Genomic DNA, 14,379 nt, shown 5'->3' with positions numbered 1-14,379 from the left:
CACTGCACTCCAGTCTGGGCGACAGAGTGAGACTCCAACTCAAAAAAAAAACCCAAGAAACCAAACAAAACAAAAACAACACATATATTTACTTTACTTATAATTATTTTGTAAATATATCATTTCTTGAAGACTTAGGTATCTGCTTTTATTTTTATTATTTATTTATTTATTTATTGAGTTGGAGTCTCACTCAGTTGCCCAGACTGGAGTGCAGTGGCCTCTTCCGGCCACCGCAGCCTCTACTACTTGCTGGGCTCTGGCGATCCTTCTGCCTCAGCCTTCCAAGTAGCTGCAACTACAGATGCGCGCTACCACACCCGGCTAATTTTTTTGATTTATTGTAGAGATGAGGTCTCACCAAGTTGCCCAGGCGGGTCTCGAACCCATGGGCTCAGGCAATTCACTCACCTCGGCCTCCCAAAGTATGGGATTACAGGCTGAGCCACCAAGCCCGGCCAGGTATCTGCTTTTAAAAGATTACATGTAGAGAAAACCAATACCCACATCTTCTGTTATGTAACAATCAGGTGATTGAACAAAGCTGTAGGTGGGTGTTTCTCTCCATCATTAGCTCTCTGTTAATATTTACAATACTGACATTTCCCACCTTCTATTAAGTAATTAAACAAAAACATTCCTATTAAAAGTAAACATTAAAAGTAAAATTCTATTAGTAATAGAATTATTTTTTAAAAATGCAAAGCAGAACAATACAAATCCATTATAATTAAATTTAAAAAACAATTCAGTATTTTGGAACAATTTAATTCTGAAAGTTGTACTATACTATGTCAGGCCTTTCATAAAACAGCACTCTTAAATGTGTAATGTAGAGATGCCATTTTTTATCAGATTCATTTTTATCTTTGACCTATTGCTCAGAAAAAACAACAAAATGAACCACATGGGTTTGGTTTAGATTCTGCGATATCTGGAACCACACACATCCATAGGAGTATTAGGGAACAGCAGTGATATCAGCATTCTTTTGAAGATATTGTTATCATGGAGCAAGGAATGGAGGTCAAGAAGGGTTTTATCGTTCATAAAAATGCATTTTTAAACAGACTATTTCTAAGCTTAAAAAGATCCCAATTAGCATGTATCAGGATTGATTAAATTGTGTTGATTCTTAGAGTTGACAGGGTTCTAATGTATCCATTTTGTAAGATATGCTCATGTATGCCATTTATTTCCAGTTTGGTCACGATGAAAACTCTTCATATTTATCTCAAGGGCATTAGGCTTAACATGGGGTAAATTGGATAGTGAGTAAGTAGAACAGCAGAATTACAGAATAATTAAAACACAAAATAGAGTGTCACACCTTTCCCCTTCCATGTGTATGTGAATAAACATTTTCATTTTGAGCACAAGCTCTCCAAATTCTGATTGCCTAGTGTGAAATTTCAAGAGTGGTAAGTTATGTAAGTCAAGAGAAGATTATGGAAACCACATGAAAGGCCCAGCTCTTTATTAATAATAAAAGATTTAATCAAGTGTTCTTAACACCTTCTTTCTTTGCCATTTCCTTGTATTCATATCCTTGATTTGGAATGACCATGCTTATACTCCCAAGTGTCAAAGAACAAGATCATTTATAGAAGAACATTATCATTTAGTGTGTTCAAGCACATTTTTGCAGTCACACAATTTGTGCTTAAAAATATCTGGATAAGAACCCAAAGTACATAAAAGAAATATATACTGATAGCAATCAGTTATAGCGCTTTTAATTTAGCAGGTATTGTTCTAAGCCCTTCTTATTTACTCCTTACAAAAGCCCTAACCAATAGGGATCATTATTATTTCCACTTTATAAAAGGGACAATAACCTAGCATAGAGACATTGTTTCTTGCTCAAGGTCTCATAGCTAGTAAGTAGTAGAGTTGGATCAGAAATGGCTATTATCCCCACCCATTCATCATATAGACTGGACAATGTCAGGAATGAAGAGATCAAGTTCTTTGTCCAAGGTCACATAATTGGTAAGTGGTAGATCAGGGATTTAAACAGTCTGGTTCTAAAGTTCATGCTCCTGACCACTATACTATCTCTCCCCAATTATAGGCAGGTTGTATATGTAATATGCACTGGCAACTGAAAGTTATAGAAAAGGGAAAAAATGGAATCCTAAACCCAATTTCTACCATTCTAGAAAAGGGAAAAGGGAAAAGGGGAAAGAAAGAGGAAGAAAGCATAAAACTCTTAAAAGTTAAAGCAGAAACCTAAAGCAGAATATGGTAGATGATTTATATATATAAATATATAAAAATATATAAATCACACACACATACACACACACACACACACACACACACACACACACACACACACACACACACACACACACACGTATGTTTTTCCTGAGCCACCAAGTAACCATGGAGCCATCTACTCAGTTGGCTGCTGCATGGTCCTGTCAGGTGATAGATAAAAGGTGACAGAAAGAAATACTAACTTTGCTCAGGCCAGAATTATTGAGATGGATATTCTGTCAGAAATACTCAGCACTTGAAAAAGTCAGCTTTTTTTGTGGACATCTTTTTTCCCCATTTGGGAATACATTTTAAGACATATACTTAAAATGAACTTAAAAATCCATTTTCTGTGGCAGATTTTTTTGAGTCTATATATGAATTCCAGCACCTTTTTAGTAAACTTGACAGTCAAGTTTATTTTTACTATTTAAATGCTGTTCTTTAAAATTAGGTAAGGCTACATGGAGCTATAGCAGGGTTCATATTATTTTAAACTGATTGATCTAGAAACTTCAGTGACATTATTCTCTAAGCTTTACTGTAAGAAACTTAGAATTCCAGTCCAAATTGACTCCCTGCATACTTCAAAATTTAAGTAATACATTACCTGTTCATATCATCAAGATGTTCAGCAGCAAAATAAAAGCTTTTGATTTTAGGATGACAGGCTTTGAATGCACTGCAACAAAAACGAAAGAAAGAAAGAAATTACATTTATTTTATTATAAATTGGGAAATAAGTTTGAGCCAAATGATTTTTATGGGTAAAATTACCTCAACATCTAACCTGAGATCACATATATAATGCTTCTACCATGATGACAGAAATCAGTAAACAATTCAATTTTCTGCCCACAAAACTGCTTTCTTCTTACCTCAGTTTGAAAGCATTAGATGAGAAGCCCATAATTTAAAAGCTGTATATAAATAAATAAATAAAACACACTTTCACTTCTCTCCCTCTCCCCAAATAAAAGCAACTTACTATTTATTTTTTATTTTATAATACATATTTTTTATTTTAAAGTTGTGGGGTACAGTTAAGGGTTAGGTATACAAATATTCATTGTGCAGGCACCTTTGTTGATGAGGTGTGCCCCCCTTTCCCCAGACAGATACTGACTACCGTTAATCCCACCTTCCTTTTCCTCCCTATCCCCCACCCCATAGTTTCCTGCCGCTGTCAATCTTTGTCTTATAGTATTACGGTAGTTGTTCAAGGTCCACTTAAGGACTGGATTTAAAAAATGTGGTACATATACACAATGGAATATTGCTCAACTTACTATTTCTTGCGGCATTCACTGGCTCTATCAATTTTAAATTCAGGCAGACTGATGAATCCTTCTGCTTTTTCATCCTAAAGAAGCAACACTCTCATTTAGGCTATTATATACAAAAGTTTGAAGCTAGTAATATTGTATAACAAATGTCTGAAGTATCTATACTAATAAATCTGTTCATTTAATTCCTTAAATTTGATATTTTAGAGGTTAGAATTCCACTCTTATCTGTTGTATTCCACAAACCTGAAGGTATATTCTGAACTCTTAGAATACTACCAATTAAAATATCTACAGAACTTTTAAAAAGTCCTTTTTTCTATTAAAATGAGAATAAAAACTTCTTTAAATTCTCAAAGTGAAGCATTTTGTAAGTAATTTTCTGGTCAGAAAGTATATATGCTTTGATAACATATAAAATAACTGTAGCCCACATTTGTAAATCACAATTTTCTATTAGTTTTAATGTTCAGATATAAAAGCAGGATGCTTATTTATTCAATTTCCCTCCAACAAATCTCTTACCAAACCTGAATTAATTTTTTCTAATTATATCACAAGCATTTTGTGTATTCAAGAGTTTATAAATAAAACAGATCAAAAGGTCATTTTTTTCTGGAAAACTGAATAAAATCCATAAAATTCTCCTCTTATTTTGGATGGAAAAACAAGGCAGAAGAATGATCCCAAATCTTGCATTAGATACAAGTTATCTTAACTAAGCTAAGACTATCTTTGGCTGAACATTTTAATCATTGTATCCCTTCTCCTGTTCATAACAAAGCTCCTCACTTATACTTCCAAATTTTTATTTGATCTATGCTATATCCATAGCTCCTTATATATCAAGTTCAAATGAGGTTACACCCCCACCCGCTATCTCAAAGGAAAAAAGAGACTCTCAATTCTTTATAGTGTGTGTGTATGTATTTCTTTCATCACTAAGCTTCTATGCAAAACAGAAATTTGATACTAGTGATAGTGACTGAAATGTGTGTATTATAAAAAAGAGCAGTATTAATTTTTTTCAATATTTGAATACGTTTCCTTCCAAACAATCCTGGAGTAAAGACAATATTTTCAAATACTTTTTCTGAACTTTAATTTCTATGTTATTCTATCTTTGATGTTCCTAATTTTAAAACTTTGAATAATTTAAAATATTTTTGTGGTAGTAATTATCTCTTCAAAATGTTGTGATGAGGGATTTTTATATTTCTCCTAAAGAAAAGATCACATTGAACTATTTCTTGCAATGTATACTACAGAATTATTCACCCAGTCACAAGGGTAACACAGTAACAATAACTCACTGGTTGATACTTAGTCCAATAAAAAGGAGCCACAGTTTTTCATCACTTAAATTTTGAAAGACAGGAGATAATATAGTATAAAGCAGACGCATTTACAAGTGATCTTACAATGAAGAGAAGCATAAAGATACCGTATCTCGATAATACTTGGTTGGTATATAAAAGGTATTTAATATATATCTGTTAAATTGAAATATAGGCAAAATTATGGTGTGTTTACCACATTTAAAATAAGACACACTTAGCAAAATAGAGGATCATGTTGGAATTGTGTGATTGCCACAAAACTATCAAAAGTACAGAAAACAACCAAATGCTTTAAAATTAGTAATATAGACATTTATGTTAAATAGAAAACTATTACTAATGGTATATATTTATTGAGCACTTAGTAGGTGCTAGGCATTGATTCATTTCATTCATATGATAGCCCTGTGAGATAAGCACTATTATCACTCCTATTTTACAGATGAGGAAGCTGAGGCATAGTAACTCAGGTGATGTGATTCCTGAGTTTACTCTTTTAAATATAACAACATAACATAGCATAGCATAACATAACATAGCATAACGCCTGTCTAGGGAACATAAATTTCTCTAGATACTGTATGCTATAATCATAGGCATAATAATGTTGTTAAATTATATTTCAACAATTAATCTTCAATATAAACTGATGAATGTCTTAACATAGTAGAATAAGATTATCACGCAGCATACTACATTGGACTTACATACATTTTTTGATAAAATAAGGTAGAAGTAGTGATGCTAAAAGATACTAAAAATATAATAAAGTGAACTAATAGATGTCTATTGCAAAGGAATTAAAGCAAATGTAAAGGGAACAGCAACAAATAAGGTATACTATTGGCATATCTGTTGAGACATGTGATAAGCTGTGATATGATTACTTTGAATCTGTTGTTCTAAGAAAAATAGAAAATAATAATTTACATACATCCATCCTCTGCCCAGTTTGGCAAAGCAAAATGAATAGTTGCAAATTTTCAAAACTAGTCTACTGCACTGTAGTTCATTTTAACATAAAAACTAAAATAAATTCAGGTGATATTAATTTACTTCAATTACTAAAGGGCTTCCCACCACCCTTAAAAAAAAAGACAGAAAAAAATGTAGAACTTTGAACAAAAGCAAGACATTTAAGAATCTGTATCAAATTTGCATCCATAATCTTTTTAGGTAAGTTACTGTTTAAATTAGATTGGTATTTTTAGTTACATATATAGAATTTTACTATATTTTATCTGTGTACTTCAGATATGTTGCTGCATTAGAATAATTGAGACAATTATCTTTCTAGAACCTCAAAATGCAATCATTTTGAGAGGGTGGATTGAAAAATAACTAACAGAAGTCGCCTGAACTAGATGTAAGGTGATTATATGACTTTAAAATATAAGTCTCAAAACAGTGATTCTTTTATTCAAATATAGAGAACGAATTTGAAAACAAATGTGCTTTCTCTTACCTCCTCATTAATATACCAGTATAGGGATGCATCCTTTAGGACAAACCAGTATTTCTTCCATTTCTGTGAAAAGTAACTCTTCGCATCTTTCTTTTTCCAAAGCCAGCCTTCACAGTCACCACGGCCAAGGTCTTTGCAAGAAATTCGTCTTTTGCTCTTGCCTGCTATAGGACCTAAAGATAATAGTGGATGAAAATGCTCTTTGAATCTTGTAAAAGGTATGCAGGTAGAGAATTAATCTAGAGATCCCCAAAATAAGTCTGAGTACTTAACAACCTTAAAATTATTATTTCCACACTGTATTAGATTAGAAACATATGAAAATCTTTAATATTTCCCCCATAAGTGATATACGAAATATGTAATCCCAATGTCAAAATTTGTTGAGATCATTTGTTGTAAAAGGTACCTTGTATTATAATTGCACTGAAGAAGAAGCTGGTCTTGGCAGCTGTTGGACTAAGGAGTTGAGCTCTTCCAAACCCACTGGGCTCAGGCAAGAGGGAATGGGTGAAATGTGCTGGTGATTATCTAAATGCAAAATAAGCAGGTAAAGGTTTCATTTCCTTTTCTTACCTTTGTTTTTCTTCTTGGATTTGTGCTGCAGAGATGACTGCTGAAATGTCTGAAATCAAAGATAGGGAAGAATGTTATTTGATACTCATAGTTTGATCCAGAGCACCAACATGAAACAGAACTCTCAAGAGCTAAATGATGACTCTCAAGCCCTGTTAAAGAAAGTGTCTGTTCATATCTTTTGCCCATTTTGTAATGGGGTTGTTTTTTTCTTTTCATCACGTTTGAGTTCCTTGTAGATCCAAGGTGTTAGGCCTTTGTCAGACATGGAGTTGGCAAATACTTTTTCCCAATCTGTGGGCTGTCTCCCTGCTCTCTTGATGGTTTCTTTGGCTTTTCAGAAGCTTGTCAGTTTAATGAGGTCCCACTTGTCTATCTTATCTCTTATGGCTTGTGTGTTTCAGGTTTTGTTCAGGAATTGGATGCCAGTTCCAATTTCCATAAGGGTGTGTCCTGCATTTTTAAAGGTTCTTATGGTTTGAGGTTTTGTATTTAGATCTCTGATCCATTTAGAGTTAATTTTTGTGTATGGGGATAGATAGGGGTACAACATGCTGTCCATCAAAAGAGGACTGGATTAAAAAATGTGGTACATATACACAATGGAATACTATGCAGCTATAAAAAAGAACAAAATCATGAATTTTGCAGCCACCTGGATGGAACTAGAGTATACAATACTGAGTGATCTTTCACAGCAACAAAGATCTGAGTATCACATGTTCTCACTCGTAACTGGACCTTGAACATCTAGCATAATACTATAAGAAAAGTATTGACAGTGATGGGAATCTATGGGCAGGGGCAGGGAGGACAAGGGTGGTGGGATTAACGGTAGTCAATATCTGTCTGGGGATAGGGGGACACCCCTTATCAACAAGGGTGACTGAATAATGCATATTTGTTACCTAACCCTTAATTGTACCCCACAATTTTAAAATAAAAAATATGTTTTTTAAAAAAAGAAAGTGTTTTCTATTTCTAAAGCCTCAAAACAAGTTCATATATAATGTGTCACTTAACTTTTTAATCTCCTGTGAAGCAGAAGAGGATATTACCTTTACCCTTATTTTGTAGGCAGAGAAATCGGGGCACAAGACATCAGTAAAACTAAGGGCTTTTGCACACACTACTTTGTATATTTTTATGGGTTTATTGTGCTTTTTCAGACAATAATTTATTTGATTCTCACAAAATCTTATGAAGTAGGCAGGCAAATATGACTATCCCTTGTTTCCTTGAAGTTTATTCTATTACATAAGCCATATTTCAGCACTTGGATCAATATTTTCTTCTCATGCCTACTTCTGTCACTATTATTGGTGACTAATCTTCATGCAAATGATGTCAGCACTATGGCTCTTCAGTCTCTCATTTCAATTGATCTTTACCTCCTTACTCCTCAGCTTCCCACTCCCATGACCATATATTTGATATCTTCAGGTACACTTCAGCCACTACCTCTACTATCTATGGTTTACATAGTCCAATACTCGCCATGCCATCAATTCTTACAGATCTTCATTGAACATTCATTTTATTTATGTTACCATCCTGTTGTATATGCATTTCTCTCCTTCCACTTGGTTTCCATGGGACATCATAGTAACTGTTCTCTTGAACTATGTGCCTCGCATCATACCTGCCTAACTAAACATCCAACATTGTTAAACCTACCTGTCTGTTTATGCTAACTACCTGAACAGTTTAATACATTTGGGGAAGAACCTACAGCTGTATTGAGTGGTCTAGCTTTCAATTAATGATTATAAATCATTGATTTCAGTCAGATAGTCTACTAAGCTAAATTGTTCACTGGTGTAATAGTATTAATTATGTTCATATGATTTGCTAGCTAAGAGGAACAGAGATAGCATGTGTGCTTTTAAATCACAGATATGCCTTCAAAACGAATTTTAGGTATCAGGTTCTTTTTCTTCACAAAGATACTGTAAGGGAAATTCAATTTTGTTTACATAAAACTTTCTGGTCTATTTTCTACACACACACACACACACACATATATACAAACAACTTTCTGGCCTGATATATGTATATATAATCTAGTTGGATATATGTGTGTGTGTGTGTATGCACACACACACACACACATACAGAATATATATTATATATATAATAATATATACAATAATATACTATATATACAATCAATATACATATAGCTTTGAAGCATCCATGGTTATAGCAATTCACAGTCAAATTTTGAGAGAAAGCATAAAAGATAAAACCCATCATGATGCTGTGTTGACTTTATTGAGTACACTTTGCTTCAAAATAATAACTCAAGCTAGTTTGCTTAAGCATAGCTAATTTACATATAGTTATTTTCCCTAAATTACACTGCTGTAAAATTACTGATTGAGTTTTTTTCTTTTTGTGTTTCCACAAGTAATCATTATAGTTTTATAGCTCATTATTTTGAAAAATGACAAAGATGGGGTGGTTTGTTTTTAGAAAGCTACATGGATAACAGACAGCTTAAAAGAATTGAGTTATATAATGTTTCTCCTATGCTTTTTGCATGCTAGTCCTTAGAACCTTAAGGTCTACTTAAAAATCGACACAAAAAAACACATTTTTGCTATCCAGGTTTTCTTTTTATCTTTTCTTATGAATATATTTTCATAAAGATCATGATTGCAGAGTATAATAAGTGTACATGCTATTGAAACCTGAGAACTCCTAGGCAGTCAATACAGATTTATCCATCATTCAAAGAAGCAAAGCCTTAGATGGCTTTTGTAGATATTATAAATATTAAAATGGAGTTCCTTTAAGAGAGATTTAATTATTTCTCCAAGTGACTTGACATTTTCTAAAATAAAAAACTTAATCGAATTACATGCTTTTGAAGGTAATGGGAAAAAATCGTTAAAACTATAAAGTTAGGTACAGAAAAGAGTTAATATGGCAGGCTTGAGGCTGCTATATTAGATAAGCCTACAAGAGAAATATGTTTGCCCTAGGTTGGCATCTGGGAATTTGGCTGGTAACTATACATACTGAAATGAAGCCTCTCTAAATGATAAGACTATTTTGCCCATCTGGGAATTTGGAATTTTGATAGTTGTTAGGCAGAGGATACCTACATGTACAACTCAGTAAAATTAACGGGTGCTGGATCTCTCTAATGAACTTCCTTGGGCAGAAGTAATTCACACATGTGACTGCAATTTTGCTGCTGAGGGGAGAGCATGCTCTGTGTGAGGGAGGCAGAGAGCACAGGAAGCCTATACACGAACTTCTCCAGATCCACAGGTTATTTTTTCCTTGCTGATCTGGCTGTATATCTTTGCTGTGTTACTATATCTTAGTTGTAACTATATGTTGAGTCCTACGAGTTTTTCTAGTAAATCACTGAACATGTGGGTGGTCTAGGGAACCTCTGAAAAAGACTCGTATTCAGAAAGATCCTTTTAGAAACTTATATTAGAAACTATACATTAGCTGGGCTCGGTGGCTCAGCCTGTAATCCTGCGCCTTTGGGAGGCTGAGGTGAGTGGATTGCCTGAGCCCGCGAGTTCGAGACCCGCCTGGGCAGCAAGACCTCATCTCTACAATAAATAAAAAAATCAGCCAGGCATGGTAGTGCATGCCTGTAATTCTGGCTACTTGGAAGGCTGAGGGGGAAGGATCGCCGGAGCCCAGCAGGTCGAGGCTGCGGTGGCCGGGAGCAGCCACTGCACTCTAGTCTCGGTGACAGAGTGAGACTCCAACTCAAAAAAAAAAAACACTGTACATTATTCATACACATAAACTCCTGACAGTGAAGTTTTCCTTGTGTCATCAGCAATAGTATTCTTAAGCACTTTTGAGGTACAAATTTATGATCCGTATAGTTTTTTCTAGTGGAACTGACCGAATTACTAATTCTTAGTGACAGAAATTTAATTGGTACATTTTTCAGTTTTTAAGGATATTATGCCAAATTTAATAAGAGCAAGACACTAAGAAGAGACACATAACTATAATGGGTAACAAAGCCAATCATAGAAGATACTAAGACAAGTAACTAAAAAAGAGGCCTGGAATTTTTGCATTCATGAGGGTGAAAATTTGTAATATTTCATATTAGCATCAGATCACCCTTTCTCCAGGTTTATGCTCAAGTAAATATATCCTTTAGAAGTTCTTTCACTGTACTCTGAGAGTGGCAAGATTTTCTAGTTTTTATGTTTGAAAATTCTTCTCTTTTGAATAATAGCTTGTCTAAGTTTAGAATTCAGAGTTGAAATGATAATTCCTTAGCAATTTGAATATATTACTTTATTTTCTTTTGGCACCTATGTTTTCCTCTTTTTTAAAATTTTTATTTTTCTTATCTCTTTGTCTTGTTTTTTGCTTGTTTTCTTTTTTCTTTTATGTTCTTTTTTTCTTTTCTTTTTTTTTAATCAATATTTTTTATTATGATTTTGTGGGGTACAGTTAAGGATTAGGTGTACAATTACGTTTCATTCAGGCTCCCTGTTGATAAGAGGTGTTTCCCCATCCCCAGACAGATATTTGCGACCGTTAATCCCATCCCCCTCCCCCCCATAGTTTCCCAGTACCGTCAGTCATTTTCTTATAGTATTACATTGGATGTTCAAGGTCCATTATATGAGTGAGAACATGTGATACTCGGATCTTTGTTTCTGTGAGAGGTCACTCAGTATTATAGACTCTAGTTCCATCCAGGTTGCTGCGAAATTCATGATTTTGTTCTTTTTTATGGCTGCATAGTATTCCATCGTGTATATGTACCACATTTTTTTAATCCAGTCCTCTTTTGATGGACAGCATGATTGTTTCCAGGTTCTTGCTATTGTGAACAACGCTGCGATAAACATACGTGTGCAGGTATCTTTTTAATAGAGTGATTAGAAGTCTTCAGGGTATATTCCCAGTAGGGGGATTGTGGGGTCATATGGAAGATCGATTTTTAGAGCTTTTAGGAATCACCACACTGCTTTCCACAGAGGTTGCACTAGTTTACACTCCCACCAACAGTGCAGAAGTGTTCCCTTTTCACCACACCCTCTCCAGCAGCTGTTATTTTTTGAGTTATTGATAATTGCCATTCTGACTGGAGTTAGGTGGTATCTCAGTGTGGTTTTGATTTGCATCTCCCTGATGATTAGTGAAGTTGAGCATTTCTTCATGTGTTTGTTGGCTGCTCGGATGTCTTCTTTTGTGAAGTGTCTGTTCGTATCTTTTGTCCATTTTATAATGGGGTTGTTTGTTTTTTTCTTTTCAGCACGTTTGAGTTCCTTGTAGATCCAGGATGTTAAGCCTTTGTCAGACCTGGAGTTGGCAAATACTTTTTCCCAGTCTATAGGCTGTCTCCCTGCTCTCTTGATGGTTTCTTTGGCTTTGCAGAAGCTTGTCAGTTTAATGAGGTCCCACTTGTCTATCTTCTCTCTTATGACCTGTGGGTTTCGGGTTTTGTTCAGGAATTGGATGCCAGTTCTGATTTCCATGAGGGTATTTCCTTCCTTTTCTAAGGTTCTTATGGTTTGAGGTTTTACATTTAGGTCTCTGATCCATTTGGAGTTAACCTTTGTGCATGGGGATAGATAGAGGTCCTGTTTCAATCTTCTGCATGTGGTCAGCCAGTTTACCCAGCACCATTTACTGAATAGGTTCTCCTCTCCCCAGTGGTAGGTGGTGGGGTCTTTGTCGAAGATGAGTTGGTTGAGAAATTGAGGTTTAGCTTCTGAAATCTCAATTCTATTCCATTGATCTATATGCCTTTTACTGTACCAATACCAAGCTGTTTTGATGATTGTAGCTTTATAGTAAAGTTTGAAGTCTGGTAATGTGATACCACCTGCTTTGTTTTTTTTGCTGAGGATTGTTCTGGCTATTCTTGGACGTTTGTGTTTCCATATGAATTCCTGTGTTGTTTTTTCCAGGTCTGAGAAGAATGTTGCTGGTAATTTGATGGGTATTGCATTGAATTTGTAGATTGCCTTAGGTAAGATGGACATCTTCACAATGTTGATTCTTCCAATCCATGAGCATGGGATATTTTTCCACTTGTTTGTGTCATCTTTGATTTCTTTGAGCAGTGTTTTGTAATTTTCATTGTAAAGGTCTTTCACGTCTCTGGTTAGGAAGGTGCCAAGATATTTCATTTTTTTTGTGGGTATTGTGAACGGAATTGTGTTTTTTATTTGGGTTTCTGTTTGTTTATTATTGGTGTAGAGAAATGCAATTGTCTTTTGTACATTTATTTTGTATCCTGAGACTTTGTCAAAGGCCTTTATCAATGTAAGGAGGCTTTTGACAGATTCTCTTGGGTTTTCAAGGTACACAATCATATCATCTGCAAAGAGAGATAACTTGACTTCCTCTTTTCCTATTTGGATACCCCTGATTGCCTCCTCTTCTCTGATTGCTCTAGCCAGAACTTCCAATACTATGTTGAACAGGAGGGGTGAGAGTGGGCATCGCTTGTCTAGTTCCAGTTTTCAGGGGAATTGGTTCCAATTTTTGTCCATTTAGGAGTGTGCTGGCTGTGGGTTTCTCATAGATGGCTTTTATTATTTTGAGGTATGTTCCCCGTATGCCTAGATGTTCAAGGGTTTTTATCAAGAAGGGTGCTGGATTTTATCAAAAGCTTTTTCTGCATCTAATGATATGATCATGTGGTTTTTGTTTTGACATCTGTTGATGTATTTAATTACATTTATGATTTTACAAATGTTGAACCAGCCTTGCATCCCAGGAATGAAGCCTACTTGGTCATGGTGGATGATTTTTGAGATGTATTGTTTAATCCGGTTTGCTAGGATCTTGTTGAGAGTTTTAGCATCTATGTTCATCAAAGATATTGGCCTGTAGTTCTCTCTCTTTGTTGGATCTTTGCCTGGCTTGGGTACCAATGTGATGTTGGCTTCGTAAAATGATTTGGGGAGAGTTCCATCTTTTTCAATCACCTGGAATACCTTCAGTAGGATTGGTATCAGCTCCTCCTTCTTGTAGAATTCTTGTAGAATTCTGCTGGAAAGCTATCTGGACCAGGACTTTTTTTTGTAGGAAGTTTTCTTATTACGTAGTCGATTTCCTTGATTGTTATTGGTCTATTTAGGGTCTCAATTTCTTCTTGTTCCAACCTAGTTAGGTTGTGTGATGTCAGAAAGTTCTCCATTTCCTTAAGGTTTTCAAGTTTGTTTCCATACAAGTGTACGTAGTAGTCTCTAATGATCTTTTGTATTTCCTCAGGGTCAGATGTGACTTCATCTTTTGTGTTTCTGATTGTGCTTATTTGGTTTTTTTCTCATTTTTTTCTTGGTCAGTCTAGCTAGGGGACCATCGATCTTATTTATCCTTTCGAAGAACCAGCTTTTTGTTTCATTGGTTTTTTGTATTATCTTTTTGTCTTCTATGTCCTGGATTTGGGCTTTTATTTTGGTGATCTGGATTCTTCTGCTGAAATTAGGGTTTT

At 34.9% G+C, this 14,379-nt stretch overlaps 1 protein-coding gene across 4 annotated transcripts in view; it reads right to left on the bottom strand.

Moving 5' to 3' along the window:
- The window catches only part of LOC103251897 (connector enhancer of kinase suppressor of ras 2), a 145,670-nt gene that overhangs the window by 44,244 nt on the left and 87,047 nt on the right, over nt 1-14,379 (bottom strand). For all 4 annotated transcript variants that reach the window (XM_021708796.1, XM_021708797.1, XM_021708799.1 and 1 more), the window contains 4 exons: nt 6,930-6,978; nt 6,354-6,526; nt 3,552-3,625; nt 2,873-2,944 (listed from right to left, as the gene is read on the bottom strand). In XM_021708796.1, coding sequence (XP_021564471.1) covers nt 2,873-2,944; nt 3,552-3,625; nt 6,354-6,526; nt 6,930-6,978 — 368 coding nt within the window. The remainder of the gene's footprint in view (nt 1-2,872; nt 2,945-3,551; nt 3,626-6,353; nt 6,527-6,929; nt 6,979-14,379) is intronic.

Source organism: Carlito syrichta, unplaced genomic scaffold (assembly GCF_000164805.1).
Source record: "Carlito syrichta isolate Samal-C Ts95f unplaced genomic scaffold, Tarsius_syrichta-2.0.1 Scaffold148222, whole genome shotgun sequence".
Classification (NCBI taxonomy): Eukaryota; Metazoa; Chordata; class Mammalia; order Primates; family Tarsiidae; genus Carlito; species Carlito syrichta.
Note: the sequence above shows the minus strand (reverse complement) of the source record. Positions and strands in the feature narration are given on the sequence as shown.